This window comes from Mirounga angustirostris, unplaced genomic scaffold (genome assembly GCF_029215605.1).
Source record: "Mirounga angustirostris isolate CCGP_5_RB_7025 unplaced genomic scaffold, mMirAng1.0.hap1 SCAF_5, whole genome shotgun sequence".
Lineage (NCBI taxonomy): Eukaryota > Metazoa > Chordata > Mammalia > Carnivora > Phocidae > Mirounga > Mirounga angustirostris.
Genome location: NW_026991713.1, coordinates 3,528,677 through 3,553,869, shown reverse-complemented (window position 1 = coordinate 3,553,869; position 25,193 = coordinate 3,528,677). Strand labels below are relative to the sequence as shown.

The following is a 25,193-nucleotide window of genomic DNA, read 5'->3' as shown; positions in this document are numbered from 1 at the left end:
GTGTTGCAAACGTTATCATGTTTCCGCCACTGTGGGGGTGGGTTGCAGCATATCTAAACCCAAACCCCTTTGCTTAGGCGGGAAAACTGGACTTCCACCCTAACCTTGAACCAAACTGCCACACCCAGGAAGGGCGTGGTCCTCTAGACTGAGCCAAAACGTCCAGTGGCCTCAACTCGGCCCCTGCCAGAGACTCCACCAAAGGTTCACCCCAAAATTTGCTGTGTCTGCTCCTCTCTTCTGGGAAGTGTGAGATGAAATAGATACTCTCGTTGGATGTTTTGTTGGATGATACCTTATTCTTCAGAAAAAGCTGTCATTCCTCTGCTTCTCCACGGAGACCTTGACCGTCCCTTCTGTCAGAGAGCTCACCCTGTACCTGCCCTTGGCATCAGTGGCCATGACTCTCTAGCTGGCAGGTCCTGCTTTTCTTCTCAGAAACGGAGACTTGACCTCCTCGTTTCTCTCCAGACCCTCAAGGCCTTCCCATCCTCAGGGAAATGGCTTGCTTTAATAATTATCCATGTTTAAACATTTAGTCCACTGCCAGTCCACTAAGAGACTGCTAAGGAGCTAGCACAGTTTTAACCCGAGGCTTCAGGGTGTGTGTGTTACTGGGCTGATTCCCATCTATTTGCATCTGCTGAGGCACCTCCTCCCTTGCACTTTCAAACCATGGTCCAAATTCTACATGAAATCAATCTAGTGGAGGGCACAGCGGTTCTTAAAAATGAAAGAGAACCAAATGGAAAATAACGGAGTACATGGCACGTTGCAAAGATAAAAACTGTTTAGAGAGGTTTCTTTTTATGCTTTCTATGTGTAGGTTGCTGTGTCCTCTGGGCCACCCTGGAAAATGTGACACCGGGTTTGAAGTGAAGAAAGTTCAGAATCGCTGACTTAAAAGGATGCCTGATTTTGCTTGTGCGGACCACAGCTTCTGGCGTCAGCGCAAATCTCAGTGCTTTGGGGCCCGGGGCACTCCTGATCTGAGTCGTGCCATCCCCTGCCTTGGCACTCCGCACTGACCACCCGTTCCCTCCCCCAGCCCCTCAGCCGGCCGCCTCTGCTCCGTCCAGGTTTCTTATCTGGGCCTCCTCCTTTGCCTTCATCACCTCCTACCCCCCCCCCCCTTTCTTTAGGCCCAGCGAATGTCTCCCGGTTCTGCTGTTCCCCTCCCGCGGAACGTGCCTGCCCTCGGTCATCTGCCCCGCTGCCCGACGCGTGCGCTCCCGCGCGCGAGCATTCAGAACAGCCACATCTCCGGTTGGATGGTGATGGCCCAGGGCACCTGCCCCGCTGCAGCTGACCCGGCGGGCCACTCCCTCCTCCGGGAATAGTCCGCAAGACAGAAACACCAAGCCCTCCACCCTCCTTCTCATCCCCCCACATCCATTCCCGCAGGCAAAGGCTACAGAGTCGACCTGAAAGCGCACCCCCTCCCCACGTGGCCGTCACGGGCTGCTAACCAGGCTCCCAGCTCGTCCTCTGCACAGGGCAGCCAGGAAAGGCTTTCGAAATTTGGATGTGATCATTTCGCTCCCCTGCTTAAAGGTCCCCTCGCCTAGAATCCAGCTCCTCGCCGCACACCCTCGGGGACGACCCCCGGGCCCTGCCCGCGGTAGGCAGGTCCGCAGGCGCGCACCTAAGCTGACGCTGACCCCGCCCCCGAGCGGCGCGAGCATGCGCAGCCGCGAGCCCGGGCAGGGGTGCGCGCGCAGGGGGCGTGGGCGGGGCCTCTGGAGAGGCAGCCCGGGCGGGGGCGGAGCGCGGCGCCCGATCGCACGTTTCCGGCCCGGCCGGGCTGCGTCGTCGCGGCGGAGGCGGGGCTTCCGGCGCGGCGCGGAAGCGTCGGCAGAGGCCGCGGCAGGTTGGCGGTGAGCTGATGCAGGCGGCGCGGCACGTCGTGGTCGCCCTGTCCGGCGGGGTGGACAGCGCCGTGGCCGCGCTACTGCTGAGGCGGAGAGGTGAGCGACCCCTTCTCGGGGACTACGGCCGTGCCCGGCTCCCCACGCGGTGGAGGGGGGCATCCCGACTCTGGGGGCCCCGAGGCCCTCTGGCCGGGGCGGCGGCGGGGTCTGCGCTGACCCCGGGGACGGGCCTGGTCCTGCCGGGGCCCGTGCGGCCGAAGTGCCCACGGAACGTCGTGCGCTCCGTTCCCGGACGACGCCCCTGTGCCGGAGGCCAGCGTGCGTCCCGGGCGTCTGGAGAGAGCCTGCGGTCGGGAGCCGAGCTGAGCTCCGTTCTCCACGCGCGTGGTCGCTTCTCCTTGTGAGGCCGCCTCCGCGGGGTGACGTGTGCACCCTCCGCTGTGAACACCTGGGACGCAGGGGCGGATGAGAGGCTCCTGAGCGAGTTCCGCTCTCCTCGTGGAGTGGAGGGAACGCGCCCCTCGCCGGGTTACCGGAAGGCTTAGCTGACACGAGCCTGCACCAGCTTTCATTCAACCCTCTGTCCCGGTGCCCAGCACATGCTGGGCCCTCCGAAAACAGTGGTTATTAGCTTCTAAATGGAAATGTAGGCACACGGGGTGCCTGAGTGGCTCAGTCGGTTGAGCCTCCGACTCTTGATTCCCTCTGGGGTCACGATCTCAGGGTCTTAGGACAGAGCCCGGCGAGGGCTCCGCACTCGTCGGGGAGTCGCCTTGGGATTCTGTCTCTCCCTCTCCCTTCGTCCCCACCCACTCATGCGCGTGCGTGTGTGCGCCCTCACTCTCTCGGATCTTTTTAAAAAATGTAGGCACGCTAAGCATCTGTAACTTGAGAACGGAGAATCAAAGCATCACAGAGGGTCATGGTGTTTAAGGTGAGACTTGAAGGGAGAGTAGGATTTCACTAAGCAGAGAATTGGCGTGAACTGTGGAGGAAAGTGCTCCCGGCAGAGTCAGCAGCTCGAGCAGAAGGTCAGAGGCATACAAGTGTTGGCTGGGTTTGGACAGAAGGAGGTGGCTGGAGAAAGGAGAAAACAGTGATTATGGAAGGTGTTATTTTAGGGACTTTAGACTATGTTTAGACTGTGCAGAGCCCTTGCAGGTTCCTGATGAGGTGTGTGACATGTTTTGAGAGATGTGGCAGACTAGCCGTGGGCAGACCAGGTATACTACGTTTACTCTACAGGAAGGTCAGCTGTCCCTTCTCCCCAGGACCCAGACGACCACTCGTATTCCAGCCTTCCCTGGGGTTTCCTCCTCAGTGGGAGAAGCTGATGGACGTAGCAAAGGAAAAGCGTGGTCCTCTCCTTGGCATCGCGGGCTTCCCTATTCTTGTTGGAGGTGCAGGTCCTATCCTGTGCCCCCTGGAAAGTTCAGGTCCCATCCTGGAGTGCCTGACCCTGTGCGCATAAGTGGGTCCATCTCCATGACAAGAAGGCTGAAGTTATAGAAGAGGAGATTTTGAAAGCTGTGTGTGGGGTTGTCTCTTCTTTTTTTAAAGATTTTATTTATTTATTTCACAGAAACAGCGAGAGAGGGAACACAAGCAGGGGGAGTGGAAGAGGGAGAAGCAGGCTTCCCGCGGAGCAGGGAGCCCGATGCGGGGCTCCATCCCAGGACCCTGAGATCATGACCTGAGCCGAAAGGCAGACGCTTAATGACTGAGCCACTCAGGCGCCCCTGGGGTTGTCTCTTCTACAAGGACCTTTTTAGCTCCTGTTCTGTGCAGGGCACTGGGACAGAGGGTTGAATGAGGTGTAGTCCCTGCTCTCTGAAGAAGTCCACGCTATCGTGAATTGCTGAAGGGGGCAGACTGGAACACCAAGCCCAGCAGAGCCCAGTGTGGTGTGCCTGTAAGAGAAGTGGAGTGGGAGAGGGCCTGATGAACTAGGGCGGAGGGGGGAGGGGGGGCATGGTAGAGCTTTGACTTTGCATCTCTGTTCTTTGGAGTACTCTATTAAACCTCTTAAAAAAAAAAAATAAAACAAAACAAAAAAAACCCTCTTAGTTACTGCTTTTCCTTTGCTAAGTCCATCAGCTTTTCCCACTGAGGAGGAAACCCCAGGGAAGGCCGGAATACGGAGTGGTCGTCTGGGTCCTGGGGAGAAGGGACAGCTGACCTTCCTGTAGAGTAAACGTAGTATACCTGGTCTGCCCACGGCTAGTCTGCCACATCTCTCAAAACATGTCACACACCTCATCAGGAACCTGCAAGGGCTCTGCACAGTCTAAACATAGTCTAAAGTCCCTAAAATAACAAAAAATGCTTTTGTTACATTGAGCATACCCACTAAGAAACATTTCTCAAACACTTTTCCCACAGGGTAGGCACCTGAGTGGTTCCCTAAGATGAGGCAAAGCTAACGTTGGTCTTTCCAGTATTTGGTTGGGTACTTTGTTACAATAGAAGAGGACCAAAAAAAAGGTCATAAAATACATAGTTAGTACAGCCTTTATAATAAAATAGCCCAAATTTTAATTGTGTTCTTGTCTGATGACTTAGAGTCTAAGTTCTAGATGATTGGAAACAGTCTTTGAAATCAGTTTACTTTTTTGATAACTGAATGGTGGTTTTTATTTGCTTTGAAAAATGTTGAATTTCTGCTCTTCCATCATTCAGCGCTCATTTGCTGAGCCTCTACCACGTGCTAGGCATTGTGCGGACACAGGGTAGGGATACAGAGATGAAAATACACCATCTTGCTCACCTGGGGGACACAGGCCAACAGTTGCAGTCCCGCAGTGCGCTGTGATGAGGGAGGCGTGTACAAGGGCTGTGGGAGTGTAGGGGAGGGAGCCTCTGGGCCAGCCAGCAAGTCAGGTGGCTTGCACTCGGATGTGAGTCACCTGGAAGGCCATGTAGCAAAGCAGGCATTGCTAGGTGAACTGGCGGATGGTGGTGCGGGAGTGGGGCGTGTCAGGGAACTGCTGGGAACTCAGCAACTGCTTTCACCCCGCGTTGATTATGGACTCCAATTCGTGTCCCCTCATTCCCCCAGGCTACCAAGTGACAGGGGTGTTCATGAAGAACTGGGACATGCTGGATGAACATGGAGTTTGCACTGCTGACAGAGACTGTGAAGATGCTTATAGAGTTTGCCAGATCCTAGACATCCCTTTCCACCAAGTGTCCTATGTGAAGGAGTATTGGAATGACGTGTTCAGGTGGGTCCAGTTCAGAGACGCAGAAGGCTTCCTGATGTGCTGTACCACCTTCCCAAGGGAATGACTGCCGTAGTTGGCCGGGCCAGTGACACGTGGCGAGTGCTGTTGGGCAGTGGTGCTGGAGACCGTGAATGGGAGATCCCAGAGCACCGGCCTCATATTTCCTTACGGTGCCACCTGCTAGACGTCTCCTTAATGCCTTCATGAACCTGGAGTTGTTTCTGCTGCTACCTTTGGGTGAGGGAACTAAGGCTGAGGTCTTCCCTGAGAGGTGCCATGCAGGGATCCCTGTGCGGGTCAGTGACGAGGGGCTTCTGGGAAAAAGAATTAGGTGAGGTCCCCCCTCCTTGGTGCCTCATGAAAACACGAAACACAAAGACTTTAAAATGTAACAAATACCAATGGTGACCTTTAAGTGCTTGCTCTGTACTGGGCACAGTGCTGCATCTGGGGACACAAAGGCGAATAAGCTGTGGCTCCATTTTGCAGGGGTTTGCAGCCTGGGGGGAGGAGGACATTACCTTCAAAAGAGGTAACAGTGGTGAGCGGCATGTAAGACGTACTAGTGATTTCATTAAAATGCTGCAGGTTCAGAGGAGGGAGAAATGTGTCATATGGAGCAGTCAGGAGGGCTTCATGGAAGAGGTGAAGTTGGATCTGCTCTTGAAAATAATAGTGAGGTAGAGATTTTCTAAACAGGGTAGCAAGAGCAGTGGTGAAGAGGAGGAATGCCCATCATTTTGGGGGGGCGTTGACAGCTTTGGCTGGACTCTTGTCACCGTGGAGGAAGGCTGCTTGCTCTGGGGTGTGGGGAGCCCACCTAGGCTCTGCACGGTGGGTGTCCATCGAAGGTGCCCCGGGCAGCAGCGATGTGCACAGGTGTGGGGTAGGCGCTAGCCTCAGGAAATCCGTGGGTCCAGTCTTGATCCTGCTACTTACTGCATGACCTTGGGCAATGCACTTGGCTTTCTAAGCCTTTTTTCTCATCTCTTTAATGAGGATATTGCCTCATGGGATTATTGTAAGAATTAAAAGAGTTGAGATAAAGCTGTCAGCACTGTGCCTGGCAATAAATGTAACTCTTGTGATTTGTATTATTGAAAAGAGCGATCTGGTAGCCAAGTGTAGGGTAAGTTATGGGAGAAGATTGGAGGTGGAGAACCTAGGGAGAAGCTGCTGCTAGAGGGTGGGGATGACGGGAGTGTGGAGTGGGGGTGAGGACTGGCTGTGGCGGGCCCCAGAGGACAGGCCCATTGGCAGCAGATGTCAGGCTGAAGAGTCGGCTAGGGTGCTTGTTGAACACCCACCTGCATGGGGCCTGGGATGTCGGCCCCAGAACCTGCACTGTGACAAGCACGTCCATTCATTCTGATGGGGGATCCGCCGGGTCTTACTTTGGAAGCGGTGCCGTGGGGCTTGGTAACTGACGGGTGTAGGAGTGGGAGAAAGAGGAGTCAGGGATAGCTTCAAATCTGGGTGGGTGGGGAAAGCTGCTTTGGGAATTCCTTTGAGTACTGCAGGGTTTAAGGTGATAGCAAGAAATCCAGGCGAATTTAAACTTCACCCTTTATTGCTAGGTTTGGAAAGTGTGTGAGCGAATATGATCTATTGAAGGTTAACTCACATTTAACTGAGGCCAGGCAGGCTCTGTCCAGTCTGCCCTCTGCCCTAGTTTCATCCTGGTTGCCTGTGGGGACGGTTGTGATTGTGCTTTTTGTTCTGAACGCTCACCTGTTTTGTTTTTGTTTTTGTTTTAACATTTTATTTATTTTAGAGCACGAGGTGTGGGGAAGGGCAAAGGGAGAGGGAGAAGCAGACTCCCCACTGAGCAGGGAGCCCGATGCGGAGCTTGATCCCAGGACCCTGAGATCATGACCTGAGCTGAAAGCAGACACTTTACCGACTGAGCCACCCAGGAGCCCCTGAACGCTCGCCGCTCTGATAGCACTTTCTAGCTCCGAGATTTCTTCTGAATTCTTTTGTTCAAGGCCCATTTGGCCTTCAAGGGTCAAAGTGCAGATGTTCTTTCTGCTTGCCCTCTCCCTCCTGGGGTGCAGATGGGATTTGTCCCCTCACCGAACAGGCTGTGCTCTGTGGTTTTTGCTGATGCCACTGATCTGTCTTCATTAAGTCGTCTGGGAAATGGTTGACATGATTTTCATAAGCCAGTGGAAACGTTCAACCTCTTTAACATTCATTCAGTACTTGTTATATAGAAAACGTTCTGGGGGCTGTGGACACACAGAAAGAGTAAAGCAAGAGTTTAATGAAACTCTTGACAATTTTCTAACAGTTAAAAAGTTGAAATATGGAGTAACACAATTGTTCTCCCTTCCTGAGAGGACCAAGAGGTGGTAGGAACAGTTTGGCATTGCCTGCTGGATTTAAAGATACATGTGTGACCTATGACCCTGTGCCGATTCTTGGTCTGCCTTCATAATGTGACCCTCTTGGTCAGCGTTGTTCTTTGTAACCATTGTAGAGCTTTAGGTGCAATGAAAAATGATCACAGATACTCAAAATATACCCTGTAACTTTTTTCTTTTTTAAAGATTTTATTTTGAAGTGATCTCTACATCCACTCAAAGCTCAAACCCATTACCCCGAGATCGAGAGTCGCATGCTTCTCCAACTTTAATACTTTAAACTCCCCTTTAATACTCACTTTAAACTCCTGGAACAGTCATCATAATCCTCCTAAAGTGAATACTCTGAGACCATGAACTTCTTGCCTAACCATCCTTCTCCTGTGTCCAGTCAGCCAGCCCGTTAGAACAGAGTTGGGTCAGCTAGGCTGCCTGACGCCCTGAAAACCTCCGGATGTTGCTGGTCCTTAGACGTGTGGGAGCCACATTAGAAAAGTATCAGTACCAGTCCTGGTACATTTATTCGCCCAGTGACCTGGGTCCCCAGGCTGGGACTGTGGAATTGCTAATAGAACCCCAGAATGGTGGCTCAGGATCATAGGGTTCCTGCTCTGGTTCCCGCATGTTCTTCACCCAAGCCTTCCTCTGTTGGTGGAGTTAGGGGAAGCTGGAGTTGAGTGAGTCCATCCCATCCCTTCCCCGCACACCCTGTGAGCCTCTGGGGAGCCGGAACGGCTGCGGAGCCGGAATGGCAGGCGGTACCTGGCTTTCTGTCCGGCTTTGTCCGTTATCAGAGATTCAGATGGAAAGTGCGGTTGGCTTTACACTAATGCTTGAAAACACTGACATGGCTGTCTAATGAAGCTCCCCCGTTTTATAGAAGATTGTAGCTCTGGTAAGACGGGGAGAAGCTAACTTCAAGTAATTTAACCGATTTATTTTTAAAGATTTTATTTATTTGAGGGGTGCCTGGGTGGCTCAGTCATTAAGCGTCTGCCTTCAGCTCAGGTCATGATCCCAGGGTGCTGGGATCGAGCCCCGCATTGGGCTCCCTGCTCCGCAGAAGCCTGCTTCTCCCTCTCCCACTCCCCCTGCTTGTGTTCCCTCTCTCACTGTGTCTCTCTGCCAAATAAATAAAATCTTTAAAAAAAGAAAAAGATTTTATTTATTTGAGAGAAAGAACGTGAGCTCAAGCTGGGTGGGGGGAGGGGCAAAGGGGGAGAGAGAGAGAGAGAATCTCAAGCAGACTCCGTGCCAAGCGCAGAGTCGGACACGGGGCTCAATCCCACAACCCCGAGATCAGGAACTGAGCTGAAATCCAGAGCTAGACACTCAACTGGCTGAGCCACCCAGGTGCCCCTATGGATTTATTTTTTTGAGGAATGTCTCACACTTAGGAATGAAAATCTTTTTCTTCTATTCCAGTGATTTTTTAAGTGAATATGAAAAAGGAAGGACTCCCAATCCTGACATAGTCTGCAACAAGCACATCAAGTTCAGTTGTTTTTTCCATTATGCTGTGGATAATCTCGGTAAGTCATTTTGTTATTTCCATTTAATCTTTTTAAAATCATAAGGTTTTGGGAGCCTGGGTGGCTCAGTTGGTTAAGCGACTGCCTTCAGCTCAGGTCATGATCCTGGAGTCCCGGGATCGAGTCCCACATCGGGCTCCCTGCTCAGCAGGGAGTCTGCTTCTCCCTCTGACTCTCCCCCTCTCATGCTCTCTATCACTATCTCTCTCAATAAATAAATTAAAAAAAAAAAAAAAAAAAAAAAAAAAAATCATAAGGTTTTCAGAGGTAGCCAGGAGCCAAATGCTGGTGAACAGTTTTATCTTCAGAAGGAAAAGAAGTAGTGAAAACGATCATATTCTGTATTTTCCTCAGTAAGAAAGAATTTTCTGGCAATATGCAAATGACAGGGTCACAGGGAGGAGGGAGTGTTTCCTCATCGTGGACCTCCCAGGTGTGGGGACCGTGCTGTGGGTTCAGGAGCACCAAGTTCAGAACGTCCTGAGGAAACAAAGGGGTCACGGGCAGAGAGCCCAAAGTGGGGCCACCAGGGCTTGCCTGCAGATCCAGCTTTGCCCAGAGCAGCTCCATTTCCTGGCAGAGTTATATTTAGCGGAAGTTTCATGAGCCCTCTTTAGAGCTCAGGAAAGTCGGCATTCGGTTTCTTGCTAGTCCTCCTTTTTGCTAGTCCTGGTGAGACGTCTTATGTTGCTTCCCAAGGTGACTTTCTGCTCTGCCCCGAGAACAGGTCTGGGTCTATACTTGATTCTGGATTCTGGGCCTCTCTTTCCCAGGATCTGAAGCCATGGTTTAGTGGCCTGTTCTTTTTCTTTTTCTTTTTTTTAAAGATTTTTTTATTTGAGAGCGAGAAAGCACGAGTGGGGGTGAGGGGCAGAGCAAGAGGGAGAAGCAGGCTTCCTGCCGAGCAAGGAGCCGGATGTCGGGCTCATTCCCAGGACCCTGAGATCAGGACCTGAGCGGAAGGCAGACGCTTCACTGGCTGAGCACCCCCCACCCCCGGCGCCCCTAGTGGTCTGTTCTCAAAGCCCGTCGAGGCCCTGCTCCCTACTGACAGCTGCCTGCAGATTTTGTCTGTCCTGCTGGTTCTCCTCTCTCCTCTCCGTCTGCCTGCTGGGGCATCCCTGTGCTTGGTAGGGCTCCCCGACACTGCCTCGCTCGCTGCGGCCACTCCCATGCCCTGCCCTCGCAGCAGTTCCCGATTCTGGCCTTTCCGTTGCTTCTGTCCCGTGCGGCTCACCCTGCCGCGTCTGGCCATGTGCCCAGACACGTTAGTGCGACCGTCCTGTGCCAGTGGTCCGGTGGCGTCCCAGGACTGTCGGCTGCTCTGTCCGGTCAGCTCTGCCGCAGCAATGGAGGCGGGCCCCCACGAGGCCTGCAGACCCCGTGCACAAGGGCCCTGCCGCTGGGGAGGGGACACACTGGGTCACAGGCCACATTGACACCTGCCAGACGAAGGCTCCAGAAGACTGGGTGCGTTTGAATGACTGACCCCAGAACTGAGCATTGGTAGAGGTCATACTCCGAGGGAGGTCATACTCCGAGCTGGGGAGCAGATCTGGGGCTCCAGCTGCCTGCGGTCTGGCATGACCTGGTGTTCGGGGGTGTCAGGAAGGAAAGGCACCTGCCCTGCTCTGGGGGGCCACGTCTGGGGGGCTTATACTTAGCCCCCGTTTATTCAGGAAGGGAGTGACAGGCTCATGGCTTGGGCAGTGACTTTGGTTTTGGGTGTTAGGAGACAGGACCTCGGATGAGCCGAGCAGTTACCGGGGGTCCTTGTGCCCGGCGAGTGGCCTCCTTTGCGTGCCTGCCACGCAGGGCAGAGCCTGGCTGTGCAGGAGAAGGACCGCACTTGGGAGGGGTGCAGCCAGCTCTGTGGGAGGGGGTGACACCTCCCTCTGGAGAGAGTGGGGCTCCCGGTTGCCTTAGCTTCTCAGGGAGCCAGCCCTAGGTGGCCGTCTGTCGGGGTCGCTTCGGAAGGAGTTTGTACAGGGAGTGTCTCCACGTCTGAATTCCCGCGTGAGCAGTGCAGCACAGAGGGAAAGTACGTGAAACCTAGACTCTGAGATCTTGGGGCTTCTCCCAGAGGGACTCGATGCTCGGCAGTGTAAGTGGTCGTTCTTTAAGGAAATAGATTTAAGGAGGGTTTTTTTTTTTCCTCTCTGAAAAGCAATCAGGATACAATAGTGTGTTTCCAAATGTGCGTTTTCTGGTAGTTCATATACAACAGTTAATTCTTTTTTTTTTTACCTTCCCAGTAAGAATTTGCCTCAGGGTGGGGAATGCATGTGGCAAACGGGGGCGCCCACTCCTGTGCAGAGGTGGTTTCTGCTTGTTTTAGCTGTGGCCGATGGCTTCCATGGCAGACCAGTATTACTAGAACTTCCCTTTTTGTTTTTGTTTTTTTTAATAGGTAAAACTGTTATTTCATTTTTTTTTTTAAGTAAGCCTCTACATCCAACGTGGGGCTTGAACTCGTGACCCCAAGATTAGGACCCACAAGCTCCTCCAACTGAGCCAGCCAGGCGCCCTCAACAGTTAATTCTCGTTGCATCTTTTGTCTTACACTGAGCTAGTCTGGTGGGTGAGGCACACACTCAGTTTGCTGCCCCTTCCAGGAACAGGTCTCTTGCAGCACTGAATATCTGAAATGTTCACGCAGGGAAAGGTTATGAACTTGTATGTGCCTTCCTAGGTTCTTTCGCTTTTTTGCTTAAAGGGGAGAGAAGAAATGGAATATGCTGGATGGTCCTTTACTGCGGTGGAAATAATGTGTGTTTATTAGAGAAAGTTCAAAACGACAGCAGAGGGAAAATAGGGAGATATCACCTATCATTTCACTTCCCAGAATCAAAGGAATGGGCTTTCTCATATTTTTCTTAATCTTTTTCTGTACATTAAATCTTTTTCTGTACACTACGATCCCAAAAGTGGGATCGTAGTGTTCTGTATTTTTTTCCCTACTTAACAACATCATGAAAAATTCCTCGTAAGTGTTGCTGTTCTTGGGGCAGTGGCATTTTAACTTTATGTTCTCCTGGTGGTGAACATTTTGGTGTTCTCAATTTTCCTTAGTATAGGAAACACTGAAATGAGCTTTTTACACTTAAATCTTTGTGTGCGTATCTGTTTCCTTAAGCTAGAGTGAATGAGGGGATGGATGCTACCTTTTGAAAGGATCATAAAGCTGCAGTGAAACCTTGTAGCGAGGTTGTACCCGCGTAAATGGAGAGCTCAAGGCCACTTTTGATCAGAACGTTGGGGGCGGCCTCCATGCCCTGGACCTCCGTATTTGAGAGGGAGCTGGACCATCGGCGCGGGCCGTCCACACAAGGCTTGGTGTCTGCCCGCTTCTGAGAGCTCCCGAGGCCCGAGGTGGCCATAGCCACCCATGCGGGTCTGAAGCTTGATGTTGTGTCTTTAAAAACCTGACAGGAGCAGACGCAGTTGCCACGGGTCACTACGCCAGAACCTCACTGGAGGATGAGGAAGTCTTTCAGCAGAAGCACATGAGGAGGCCAGAAGGGCTTTTCAGAAATCGATTTGAAGTCAGAAATGGTAAGTTAGAGCGCCCGGGTCAGACCTTCAGGATGGGTGCACAGAGGAGACTGCTTTGGAGCGTGGCAGCGGGTCCTTGTCTGAGCGCGGCCGCCGCGTCTGTGTCTTCCACACTGGCTGGCTGGTCTTGGAAACGACAGTTATCGGGAGCAGAGCCTGGCTGGAGCCTGCATCTGTGATTTCTTACCCAGTTCCTCACACTCTGCTAGCGACTCGAAGGTTCTTGTGCTATTGGGGACATACCTGTTGATAGTTGGAGGGCTCACAGGCCCTGTCGCTTACCGTCAGGCTCTTGAGGGCCCGACACTGAGGTGTGTGTACTTCAGCGTGACCCAGTCGCTGGAGCCTGACAGGCCTGCTGGAAGGCGTGTTTACAGAGATGATGGGTATAAATCAGTTTATCGGCGTTAGAGGAAGTCAAGTTCCCCCTTTCTAGAAAGATGCCCAGCTGTCAGCAGGGAAGCTGCTCGCTTGTCCGGTGTACCTTTGTGTGTAGAAGAGAGGAACTCACATCACTGTGAAGGGAGCTCAGAGCCACGTCTGAGCAAGAAATCTCCATTGTTGTGGGATCGCCGGAGGGTCAGCCTGCTGACCGCCCGCCTCACGGCCCCTGCCCCTCTCCCCTGAGCACGGCCATGACAGGCACGCGTGCCGCTTGGCCCCGCTGGGCGTGGAGCTGGATGCGCTCGCCCCACTTCACAGGGGAGGGGGCTGAGGCGTGGAGTCATTTGACTGGGCTCCATGCGGCCATAGCGCTGGCTCTCAGCCCAGTTCGGCCCAGCTCCATAGTTGTGCCCTTTCTGCTGGGCCAGGCCCCAGTCGAGTTCTGTCCTCCGTGTCACCGAGCCTGGTCGTGCAGTCGTCTGCTGTGCTGCGGGGGCCCCGAGGGTGCTGCAGGCGCTCGGCTGCCCAGGTCAAGTCCCCGCCCCTGTTTTCACAGCAGAGGGCGCTCAGATGACCTTCCCGCCTTGAGCACAGACAAGGACAGTGCTTGCTTGGTGGGAAGGTCTCCCTCTGCTGCCTGTGGGGCGCCGGGCCCCTAGCCGCCGGGCTTGCCGCCAGGGCCTCAGGGACAGATGCGGGGAGAGAGGACGGGTTTCCTCGGCCTCCCTCCGGGGTGCTCCTGGGAGCCGCCTCTCCCACTCCCTGGCACCGCTCTGCCGGCAAGCCTCTCCGTGTCAGGAAGGATGCGGAGTCCTGCCACTTGGGAACTCCGCGGCAGAATGCAAGTAAATACGGATTTAAGGGTCCTGAGTGGCTAAAGGATTTATTTCCATATTGAATAGACATGCTTATCTCCTAGAAAATGGTTTGCCTTCCAGAGCTCTCTGGACCTTTATGCGAGGCCAATAGGTGCTCTGAAACTTCTCTGATCACATTGACGGATGTCTTGTTGAGTCATTTGAATGTGTAGTTGTGGTAGGAATACAACAGTGTCGTTGTTTTCAGCATGTTTTCTAGGCACACGAGAGCTTGTTATTTAATTCTTATTTAGTTGCCCTAGAGACCTGGACTAGGGCCTCCTGGCCTGGGCCTGGGTCCCTGGGCAGAGGGCAGGCGGGGCAGCGCACACGGGGCAGCGCAGAGCCCGCCTGGGTTCGTCGGCACTCCTGGGCCCTGGCCTGGCCGCCTAGTCAGGCTCAGCCGTGTGAAGGGGGCGCGGCGCCAGCCTGACAGTGGACAGAGCTCTGAGAGTGTGTGAATGAAGCCCCTGAAGCGTGTTCCTTTCCATGGTTTAAGATTGCCGGCCTCCTGGGGCACCTGGTGGCTCAGTCGTTACGCATCTGCCTTCGGCTCAGGTCGTGGTCCCAGGGTCCTGGGATCGAGCCCCACATCGGGCTCCCTGCTCCGAGGGAAGCCTGCTTCTCCCTTTCCCACTCCCCTTTCTTGTGTTCCTGCTCTCGCTAACTGTGTCAAATAAATAAAATCTTAAAAAAAAAAAAAAAAAAGATTTTGAGTCTGTTTTATTTATTTATTTATATTTATGTATTTTTTAAAGATTTTATTTATTTGAGAGAGAGAGAGACAAATAGCAACAGATAGTGAGAGAGAGAGAGCATGAGTGGGAGCAGAGAGAGAAGCAGAGCCCGATGTGGGGCTCGACCCAGGACCCTGAGATCACGACCTGAGCTGAAGGCAGACGCTTCTCCGACTGAACCGCCCAGACGCCCTAGGTTTTGAGTCTGTCTTAAACTGTGTCCTGAGGCCTCCATGCGTGCTGCTTGACTGGGCTTCCTTTTGAAACAAAAAGTAGCCTTGGGCAGACGAGTCTGCCTGCCTGATGACTGGCTATTTTCCATTTCTCGGCTGGTCGCATTGCTCTACACATAGGAAGGGATGGACTAGGACTTAAGCCACACCTGCACTGTTCTGTGGAGCCTCTTCAACGATCTCAACCTTAGTTTCCTCGTCTGTAAAATGGGGGTAATGAAACCTCCTATGGCTAAAGTGAGAATCACGTTTGAGGTCACGGGTGGCGAGCGTTCCCTCCCCAGGGCCCGTGTTCCACACGCAACGGTGCGAGCTGACAGGCGCACGTGTGTCGTGTGGACCCCTCCACACGTAGCACGCTCTGAGGGTGCCGTGCGGTGGCCTCTCCTAGCGCTGCATCCAAGGGATGTTGGAAGGAGCCACAGTACTGAAAGCCCCCATGGCTTTCCCGTGGCTCATTGAACTTGACATTGGGGAGCCTGGTGCTTGCAGTCGTGGCCGTCCTGGCACGGGCCGGGCAGGTCTGATGTGGCCCAGCGCTGGAGCTGGGCCTTCTCTGATCCAGTGTCACAGGGCCAAGGTCAGTCACACCTGTGCACCGTGGCCTCTGAGGCAGAAGTTCTTTACAGTGGAGGTGGGCATACGGGAGATCGCGGGGCGGTCGGACAGAGGTCCACGTGACTCTGAACGAAACCCGCTTTCCTGAGAAAGGAAACCAGTTGAGAGGCACTGCGGCTGGAGTCGGACATGGGAAGGTGGGGGGCGTGGGGAGCCCCTGACCCCCTGTCCCAGGGTTCTCTGGGGGTCCTCTCGTCCAGCTTCTCACGCTCGGCTGCATGTATCTTAGGCTTGTTTTCACGTCCCCTCTTCAGAGCGGGTGTGCGGTGTTTAGTCTGTAAAATACTGTGACCCACGGTGGGAATTGGAATAAGCTTCCTGATCACGTAAAATTGTTCTTACCAGCAAATAAACTCGGGGTGAGAACTTTCCTCCCCTGAAGCAGGGGGATTGTTTGTTTTTCCTAGTGGTCTGCTTCTGAGTATTGATTTCTGCTTCTGACAGACCAGGGGTAATCTAATAGAAGGATGTGATTCAGAGCCAAGTACCGTTATGTTTACTCCTGCAACATCTTTTGTTCTTTACTCTTGGCAGCGGTAAAACTTCTTCAAGCAGCTGACAGCTTTAAAGACCAGACCTTCTTTCTCAGCCAGGTTTCCCAAGATGCCCTGAGGAGAACCCTCTTCCCTCTGGGGGGGCTAACGAAAGATTTTGTCAAGAAAATAGCTGCTGAGAATAGACTCCATCACGTGCTTCAGAAGAAAGAGGTAGGACCGAGGGGGGTGCGCTCGCGGCACCATGGCCATGGTCTGCGGGGAAGCGGGGCCCTGTTTGGGCACTTCCTCCCCAGGAGCCAACCTCAGGACAGAGCCCAGCTCACGCACGCGGTAGGACGTGCTGTTGACATACCGAGAACCGCTCAGATGCGATTTCTCCCTCTGTCCCCTCCTCGGCCCTGCTCTGAGGTGAGCAGCTTTCACAGGAGCCTGGCGAGCTGGTTGGGGTGCTCTTGGCCCAGCCTGCCAGGGGAGGGCGGGGCAGGAAGGACCAGGCCCCGAGACGCCCCAGCCAGGGCTCTGTCGCTGCTTGCGTGCAGATCTGCCGTTTCACACACTCGTCTAGCCCCTCCTTGTCGAGGGCCTTCCTGTACTGGGTGCCGTGCTGCTGGCCCCTGAGGATAGGGCGAGGAGCACACGGGTCCCTCATTCCTGCCTTCACGGAGGTCACAGGAGGGGGAGACAGACACGAAACATACCACGGTAAAAAGACGGGCTCCGAGGAGTTAACATTTAATCCAACGTAAGGCCTCAGGATGAATAGGATTTAGTGTCACAAAGGGGGTTGGAGGGAAATTGTCCCAATAGTGGGAAGACGTGTGCAAAGGCTGTGAGGTAAGAAGAGCCTGGGCGTTGGAATGACGGTGAAGCCAGCGTGGCGGGGGTCTGGTGCTACAGGATGGTCCCGGCGGGCTCGGTCTGGTCGGGCCACGTTAGGGGTTGGGTCACCTTCAGCTGAGGCTGCTGCTTCATTTTTGTCTTCCCGGGAATGAGCATGACCTTGCTTTTTTATCAGCAAGTGATTGTCCCCAAGGAAGACATCCTTTCTCACATCCATCCACCCATCATGTCTGTCCCTCTGTTTACCTGTTCGGTTTCTGGGTGTGGCTCTGTGCTGGGAGCTCAGACACACAAGCAGGGCAGGTGAGCGCTCCGTATGATGGGAACGGTGGTGGAGCGTGCGTTCCAGCGCGTCTTCTGAGCTAGAGTAGATCACCTTGAGGGAGTCCTCTCCTTCCTCCGACTCTCCTGCGGATGCCTCGGCTTCTGGCCCAGCTCCTCTCCTTCCCGGCTCGCGGCTCACCGACGGTGGTCCCAAGGGCCCGCGCAGCTCTGGCGCTCTCTCCTGCCGGGGTAGACGTGGGGTGGCCTTGCTTACTCACCAGATCCCGGGTTGGGGGCCTGAAGCAGACCCCTCGAGATGCTCTGAAACCCCTCGAGGTCCGTTGGTGGGGCGCGGCTGGTGTCTGTGGGTGCTGGCTGAGGAAAGCCAGGCCTGCGGCCCGGGAGTGTGGGGAGGCCCGGGGAGGCCGGGGTGCACAGCCTCCTGTCCTCCCGCCACTGGCTTGTTCTCGTGCGGACACCTCCTGCCTGTTCACTGTCCTCACTGTCGGCTTTCCTTTTGTTTCAGAGCATGGGCATCTGTTTCGTTGGTAAAAGAAATTTTGAAAATTTCATCCTTCAGGTGAGTGTTCTTTGAGCAAAAGAATGGAGCCACATTTTTGCTCTGGACCTGGATCCGTTAGTAAGGAAATGCTTGTTTTTCAGTATTTACAGCCTCGACCTGGTAAATTTATTTCTATAGAAGACAATAAAGTTCTGGGAACACACAAAGGTGAGACACAACCTCGGGCTGCTTTTCGTCCTAAACTTCCTGAGTTGTGGGGCGAGTTTCAGACAAGAAGCTTGTAATTCCTTCCGCGTCCACGAGTGAGTCCGAGAAGCCTGTGGGCGGGGGTCGCGGGCGGCACGAGCGAGTGGCCAGTGTTGTACGTGGTCTCCGTGAAGCCTGGAAGCTCATAAAGAGGGATGCCCTCCGATTCAGAAAGACCTTGATCTCTGAGTGCTGTGTCCCTGCAAATAAAATTACCATCTCACCGTAGAGAAAGAAAACATGAGAACACAGAAAGGTCCACCTGATGAAAGAAGCATGACTAATTGATTTCAGAACGTGAGCTTCCAGATCTAGGACAAAGAAGAAACAGGACCAGAGAGTGTCCCCATAAGGCAGGGGTGTGGCACTTGGGGTGCTGCTTGATTGTTTGCAGATATTTGCTGGGGGGGGTGAACTTGCCCTGGGCTGGTGTGGTGAGGCTGCGACAGACAAATCAGGCCCAAACATTCACAGTGCAGTGGGAGGACAGATGGTGGGTTGGTGAGTGGTGGGCCTGTGCCCTCGGGGCATCGGAGAAGCCCTTGGGGGCTGGTGACCAGGTAGGTCTTGACCCAGAACGTGCCTGACCTGCTGGGGGGACAAGGGCTGGTATTCAGGCATAGATGGTCTCACAGATGGTTCTTTGGAAGCCCCCAGTCCAGTTTGTGCAGATGGCTTCTCTTTCCTGTTGGGGGAGCTGGACTGGGCTGTCCTGGGCTCCTGGGGAGCCAAGCAGAGAAGCCCCAGGCGTTCTGAGACGGGAGGAGGGGGCAACCTTGCTGGGGACAGGCCTGTAGGGTGCTCCCAGCCTGTCTCCAGCAGGATGAGATCCCCTCAGCTTGTCCCCTCTGTGCTAGGGCTGTTCCTCTGGGATGGGGTCGGGGGGTGCATAGAGAAGTGATGCCACAGCCCCCGTGCGGTTCGTCCGTCAGAGGGGCTCCTGGAGGCTCAACAGGAGGGGGCTTAGGGCTTTGAAAGACGCCCCGTCCACGGTCTGCAAGAGTGGTCCCTGCAGCTGATGGTTTAGGTGGCCCGGCAGCTGGCATGGCTCCTGGCAGGGTGCGAGGTGCAGCCAGACCTGGCCCAGACAAGATCAGGGCCGAGGCTCGCGGTGGGAGCACACAGCCCCTCTGGATACTCCTCGGTGGCCTCCCGACTGCTGCCCCCTGCTCCCCATGCTCTGTTCCCCATTAAGAGGGGGATGGTGTTTGAGATGGAGCTGGTGCCAGCTCCCTGAGAAACCATTATTTTCGTAGGTTGGTTCCTGTATACTTTGGGCCAGAGAGCCAAGATAGGCGGCTTACGGGAGCCCTGGTATGTGGTGGAGAAGGACGGCACCAAGGGCGACGTGTTTGTGGTGAGTCGGGCTGGCCTTTTAGACAGGTGACGGAGGTCTGTTTTTGGCAGAGCCAGCAGTGTCTGTGAGACCAGGCAGGGCTGGTGGAGCCCTACAGAACAGCAGTGATTGATGGACCATCCTTGCCTTCCCTCTGCGTCCTCCTGGGATTGGCCCCCAAGGTACCAGAAGGATTTTGTTGAAGGTACTTACCAGGGTCTTACTGTACGTCGGCCACTCTGGTGATCATGACATTGATGGCTATGAATGGATCCTATTTTTCTGCTTTTACACAAGAGGCCGAAGGTCCCTCAGTGCTTAGGACAGGGCTGGCCCATGGCTCCAGCAGGCCATTGCTGAACAGACGGAAGCAGCCGAGCCGGGACCAGAGCCGTCTGTGGGCCAGTGACCTGAACCCCTGTGACCCTGAAGCCCATCCCTGGGCTCTTGGAGCAGGGTTTCCCAAAGGGAGGGAGTTTGCCCTGCCTCCCCACCCCCACCCGTTGGGACACTCGGCAGTGTCCCTACGTATCTGATGGGTGGAGGCCGGGGGGCTGCTCACATCCTACAGGTTAGCTCCCACCCCCGAACAGAACGACCCGGCCTCCCATCTCAGTCATACCAAGGTTGAGAGACCCTGCCCTAGGAGAGCAGGGTGCTCGCTCGCAGAGCTGGAGGACCCTCTCTTAGACACAGGCAGAGCGGCCAGCACACCTCGCCTACTGATTCTGGGACATCTCCTTCCAAGAAGAGCCATGGGCATCACAGCCTGGACAGGGATTGTGGTCATGCATGAATTAAAGTGGTTTTTGTGTAAAATTTCAGTGGTGTCTCTTGCTTTGAGAAAAATCAGGAGGGTCATCACCTGACATTTGTCCCCATGTGGGTATCCCTGTGTGGGCCTTGGGGACAGGGGCCTCAGAGGCAGATGGCCTCAGCACAGCCCCGGGGAGCCGACACTGTCCCTTCTTTCCCTGGCCACCTGGTGTTTGATGGGCTTCCTGCGGTGACCTTTTTGAGACAGGCCAGCAGCGTGGTGGGCCCTGCCCGGGCAGGTGCGGCACGCAGAGTGCTGGGGACCGTGACAAGACCCTTTCCCTCCTGTGCCTCAGTTTCCTCCTGTGCAGAACAGGGAGCAGAGGCCGTGGGATGGCCCCGTGTGTTTCTGGGGCCGACACGGTGGCCAGCAGCCAGCTGCTGTTGGGGTTGCTACTGATGAAGCACGGCCGTGCAGCTTGGGGTGGGGGCCCCTCCGCTGAGGCCTTCTGTGTCCTGACCTGCGCGTCCCGCCCCGCAGGCCCCCCGGACAGACCACCCGGCTCTGTACAGGGACCTGCTGCGGACCAGCCGCGTGCACTGGATCGCGGAGGAGCCGCCCGCCGCCCTGGTCCGGGACAAAATGATGGAGTGCCACTTCCGGTTCCGCCACCAGATGGCGCTAGGTGACTGAGCGGGAGGGTCCCTTCAGAGGAGGCCCAGGGTAGGAGCAGTCATTAGACTTGGGGCGGGAGCGTCCCCCACTGTTGAGGTTGCAAAACATACTCGCAACCCCTCTCCGCCCGCCTTCTCTGGGAGCCGGCGCTGGGAGGCGCGTCCGGGAGGTGCAGGCCTGGCAGCAGCCGTGGTGCGGAGCCCCTCTGCCTGTGGCCCCTGCTGCTCCTTCCGCCCCCCGGGGGGCGAGGCCTGGGGCTGGCCGCACGTGGAAAGGCCAGTGCCCCCGCCAAGGACCCCTCTCTTCCACCCAGTGCCCTGCGTGCTGACCCTCAATCAAGACGGCACCGTGTGGGTGACGGCTGTGAAGGCTGTGCGGGCCCTGGCCCCGGGACAGGTGAGTGCCCCGTGCTGCAGAGGGGGGCGGGGAGCCCGGCCGGAAGGGGGGACCGGGCCTCACGCCACGTCCGCGTGTGGCCTGGAGCCCGGGCCTCGTGCACGAGGTGGGCTTCGGCATGTGCTCAGCTGCCCCTCGCCGGGGCCCGTGTGGCCGAGGGAGCTCTAGCCAGTGGGCTTCGTGCTCTGGAAGGAGGGCCCGCGCTTCCTCCCCACCGGAGCACCTAGTGTACAGGGTCGGGGGCTGAGGGGCAGAGTGGGTGTGGGTGCGCGGCTCACACAGCCAGTGAGGGTGGAAGCTGTGCCCCCCTGCACCCGGCGTGCCCCTCCCAGCCACACCAGTAGTACCCGCTCCTGCTTGGCTCTGGGAGGGCCCAGCTGCCCTGTCGGCCCCCCGCCCCCCACCCCCGTCCCCCCAGCCCAGCAGCTGCGGGCCCCCACTCCTGGCTGCTGGTGGGCACCTGGCGCCGGGCCCACTGTGGTGACAGGGCCTCTTTCCTTTTTAGTTTGCCGTTTTCTACAAAGGGGATGAGTGTCTGGGCAGCGGGAAAATCCTGCGCTTGGGGCCATCTGCCTACATACTCCAGAAGGGCAAGAGCAAGTCCAGAGTGGCCACCGAGGGCCCCGGCGACGGCCCCGGCGACGGCCCCGGCAATGGCCCACTGCTGGGCCCCGCGCCCTGAAGGAGGCCGAGCTGCCGCCGAGCGCCCGGGAGCAGACAGGGAGGAGCAGAGCCTGGGGTGGAGCAGTCGGGGGAGCTGGGCTGAGTCTGCCACCCCAGTTCTATCCAGGTGGCCAGGGTTCCAGCAAGCCTCCCGAGCCTGGGAGAGCCCCAGAAAGGCCTGCCCTGTCTTCTCCAAGTTGGTGCTCTGGCCAGAAGGACTTGCTGCCGAGTGGGTGGGTCCCAAGGGCCCCGCTTGCAGAGTTGCTCTTTCGTGCCCCAGGGAAGGCCTCCCACCCGCAAGCACACAGGCGGACTGCGGAGGAGGCTGCAGGGCCTGCATCCAATAAAACGAGTGTCTGGGACACAGAGCCTGCCGGACTCTCCTGGGGAGGGAGCAGGCCTCCGGTGCACAGCTTGGGCAGAGGGACGCCAGCCCCGCTGCCCCGTTCACACTCCCCCCACCTGTGTCGGAGAGTTAGTCCCGGCCCGCAGGGGTTCAGTGCGGGTGTGTGAGGGGGCCGGCTGCGCGAAGGCCATCCCTCCCCCTGCAGAGCACCCGGTGCCCTGGCTGCGGTCACAGGGAAACCAGGAGGCCTGAGGGGCCTTCGTCCCAGTGGGGCGGGGCTCGGCGGGTGTTCCCTGTGGGGCAGCTTACTCACCAGAAGTCTGGCCCCCCCGGTGCCTTCGGCCGTGGTTCGCCGATGGCCGACTTCTCGCTATGTCCTCAACGGCCAGAGGGGCGATGGGTCTTTCTGGGGCCTCACACCGTGCCATCCCCCGGGGCTCCACCCTCACGACCCAAGTGCCTCCCAAAGAGCTCCTCTGTTCACACCATCACATCGGGGATTTAGGGTTTCCCCGCAGGAGCGTTGGGGGGCGCTGAGCCCCCGGCATGATGTGTGCGCACGTGTGGCTTTTGTGGCAAGAGGGCAGGCGGTCAGGGCCCGCTGTGCCGTGGGCGGCACCCTGTGGCCCCGCAGAGTCCCTGAGTGACGCCTCCGTGCGCGGTGAGGGCCCCGCCAGGCCCTGCTGCGGGCAGCACGCCGAGGCGCGGGCTCTGTCTCCTCTCCTCGGTGCCTGCGCGGCTGGGGGGTGGCGTCTGGGTCGGGCAGGAACTTGGCCCTCCGGGGAAGGCCTCCCGTGTCTGCATGCCCCCACCGCCTCCGGCTCGCCTGCCCTGAGGGTGGGGGCTGGGCGCTGGGGACAGAGCTCGGGCTGCTTCTCTCACTAGCCTCACACCCAACGCATTCCTAATGCTTCGAGCCAGGCTTCTGTGGGGACCAGAAATGTCCCCTGCCTCCTGTGGATGGAAGGTTCTAGACCAGAGGTGGCCTAGGCCTCCAGGCACGGTGCTGCTGGAGGAGCACCTGGGAAAGTCGTCCCGTGGCCCCCAGCCTTCGAGGCCTCTGGTGGTGACAGGGCTAGCCCTGGGTCTGGGTGCCAGGCATCCAGGGGCCCCCTCCCCACCCCCAGAGGCAGGTCACAGGCCCCAGACCACAAGGGAGGAGCCCGAAGTGGGGTGACGGGCACCGCGGCCCCAGAGCACTACAGTGGGAGGAGGACTTTTTCTGAACAGGAGGGAGGCAGGTGGTTTGAGCAGAAAATCCCTCTGGCCCCTGAGGTACAGGTGGGAGGGAACGGGGGCCACGTGGGCTGTGGGGTTGGCTTTGGTGGCGGGCACGGACAAGTGTAAGGCCCGTGTAGCGGGTCGGGAGGAGGGTGGACGACTAAGACTGTTGTCCAGATGGGGTCCTGCTGCCCTCGGATCTCCCCACGCATCAGCACGCAGTGCTCTGAAGAGCAGAGCGGCCCCCCCCGCCCCCCGTGCAGCCAGAAAGGGGGCTTGGCACCGCTTGGCACCGGCCTCGGCTCTGGTGTGCTGCCTGCCGCCTGCCGGCGAGACCGGCCTTGCACCCCATCCCCGCCAGCCGGGGGCAAAGGGCACGAGGTGGGCCGGGCCCCACCGCTGGTTTAGTGGGACCCTGTGTAGGGGGTGACAGGCTGCACCGTTGGGGGCTTTAAGACCAGGCCACTGTGTGGGGCTGAGAACTAGCTGCCAGCCCCCCTTTCCAGAGGCAGGATGAACGTGGTCCCCCTCAGTGACGATCAGGATCCCCATCCCCGCTCCTTACACTAGCCAGGGCCTGGGTCTGCCTTCTCCCCACCTGGCAGGGGGCTTCCGGGGCTGGAAGGAGCGGGTAGGGGGCCCGAGCATCCAGGGCCGGGCCTTCTGGCCTGCCACGTGGCAGCTGGTCCAGATAAAGGAGGCCCTGGGAGGTGGGGGCTCAGCCTGCCCTGCCCAGGCTAGGAGGCCGGCCACTGTTCCGCATCACTCTGCAGGTCGTGCCAGGCGGTGGAGGCTGGCGAGGCTGGCCGTGGAGGCAGGGAGGGACTGGAACCCCGCCCATGTTCGGCCAGCTCACAGGGCAGCATGGAATGGAGCCTCCCCGGCCTCAGGGTTCCCGATTCACTGCCCTGGTGGCTGGGCCTCTTGTCCTGCTGCGAAGGCCCCCCAACGCCCACCCTGCTCCGTGCAAGGCTGACCCTGGGAAACGGCAGCAGGAACAGGGAGGAAGGGCAGCCCGGTGGAAGCGTCCAGCACAGGCCGCCCGTCCTGCCAGCCCAGTGCCAGGCCCCCAGCTGGTCCGGCGGCCGCTCGGGTCACCCAGGCTTCACCTGTGGCGGGGCCCATGGCAGCCTTCCAGCCGCCGGCACCACCCTCCCTCTGGTGGGCACAGCCTGCCCTCCCCCTGCCCGAGGCCACCAGCCAACTGCGCGAGGCCACTTTGTGCATTGCGTCAACTGTCCGCCAGGGGGCCAAGTTCATGAGCTGGGACTCTGGCCCCTCCCACTGCCCCATGCTGGCCAACTCTAGGGCTTCAGGAGACCCTGGGCAGGCCGGAGGGGCTGGAGCTGAGGAGTAAGACATGTGTCCCCTTGTCCCCGTTTTCCAGATGGGCACCCCCGTTGCCAGGCCCCGCCACTGCCCCACGTGCCCAGATCCCGAGGTAAGGGCCCAGGGCTGGTGCTGTACACACGGTGAGAGCTAAAGATCCCGGGAAACCCCAAATGGCCTGCTCGTCCCGACTGCATCAGGAGGGTGGACACAAAGTTCCAGTACAGCTCCTTTCCCCCGGGGCCTGTCCTCAGGGAGGGGGGCGGGGGGAACAGCACAGCAGAAGCACAAATTCGGAAATCTTAATTTATTGCAGACTCTTCTCTTGTGTTGTAATTCCAGTGTTCCGAACATTAATAAATAGACGTTTGTTAAAAAAACTCCAGTGTCTCATTTCTCATAAAGTCTTAAGTCACAAAAATAGGTTTACAATGTATTTTCCTGTCTTAATAAAACGGACAGTTGTTTTTTGGTAACAATTCTGATCAGATTGAAAACCGCACCCCAAGGGGCAGGACCCAGCTGCAGAAGAGTGAGGACGCAAAGGTGGGGGCTTCTGACTCTAGGGTATTCAAACTTTTTTACTTAGAAAAGGTCTCGTCGGGGTAAACATCTGAAGACCCTCTTCTGTCTTCAGAAGGCCCCTCACCCACTAAGGCACATTTGTAATTCGTTCCCACATGCGGACCCGGGGTCTCACTTCTCTCCCGTGTGAGGTGTGTG

At 56.8% G+C, this 25,193-nt stretch overlaps 1 protein-coding gene across 2 annotated transcripts; it reads left to right on the top strand.

The window, feature by feature from the left end:
• The first annotated feature begins 1,810 nt into the window (after positions 1-1,810).
• On the top strand, positions 1,811-24,850 carry TRMU (tRNA mitochondrial 2-thiouridylase). Of its 2 annotated transcripts, none has more exons than XM_054506704.2 (11): positions 1,811-1,967; positions 4,930-5,095; positions 8,887-8,993; positions 12,426-12,548; positions 15,912-16,084; positions 17,505-17,558; positions 17,642-17,708; positions 19,004-19,104; positions 20,381-20,525; positions 20,829-20,911; positions 24,529-24,850. In XM_054506704.2, the coding sequence occupies exons 1-11, from the start codon at positions 1,886-1,888 to the stop codon at positions 24,622-24,624; spliced, it is 1,197 nt and encodes a 398-aa protein (XP_054362679.1). In that variant the 5' UTR covers positions 1,811-1,885; the 3' UTR covers positions 24,625-24,850. The 2 variants fall into 2 exon arrangements, with proteins under 2 accessions (XP_054362679.1, XP_045728286.1); XM_045872330.3 differs by having other exon boundaries at positions 21,417-24,850.
• Positions 24,851-25,193: the final 343 nt, after the last annotated feature.

Bases quoted from the DNA above. Each gene is read 5' to 3' on its own strand.
- TRMU (XM_045872330.3), top strand. From the start codon at position 1,886: ATGCAGGCGGCGCGGCACGTCGTGGTCGCCCTGTCCGGCGGGGTGGAC. The intron at 12,549-15,911 runs GTAAGTTAGAGC...TACTCTTGGCAG, and splicing joins TCGATTTGAAGTCAGAAATG to CGGTAAAACTTCTTCAAGCA. The intron at 17,709-19,003 runs GTGAGACACAAC...TTATTTTCGTAG, and splicing joins AGTTCTGGGAACACACAAAG to GTTGGTTCCTGTATACTTTG.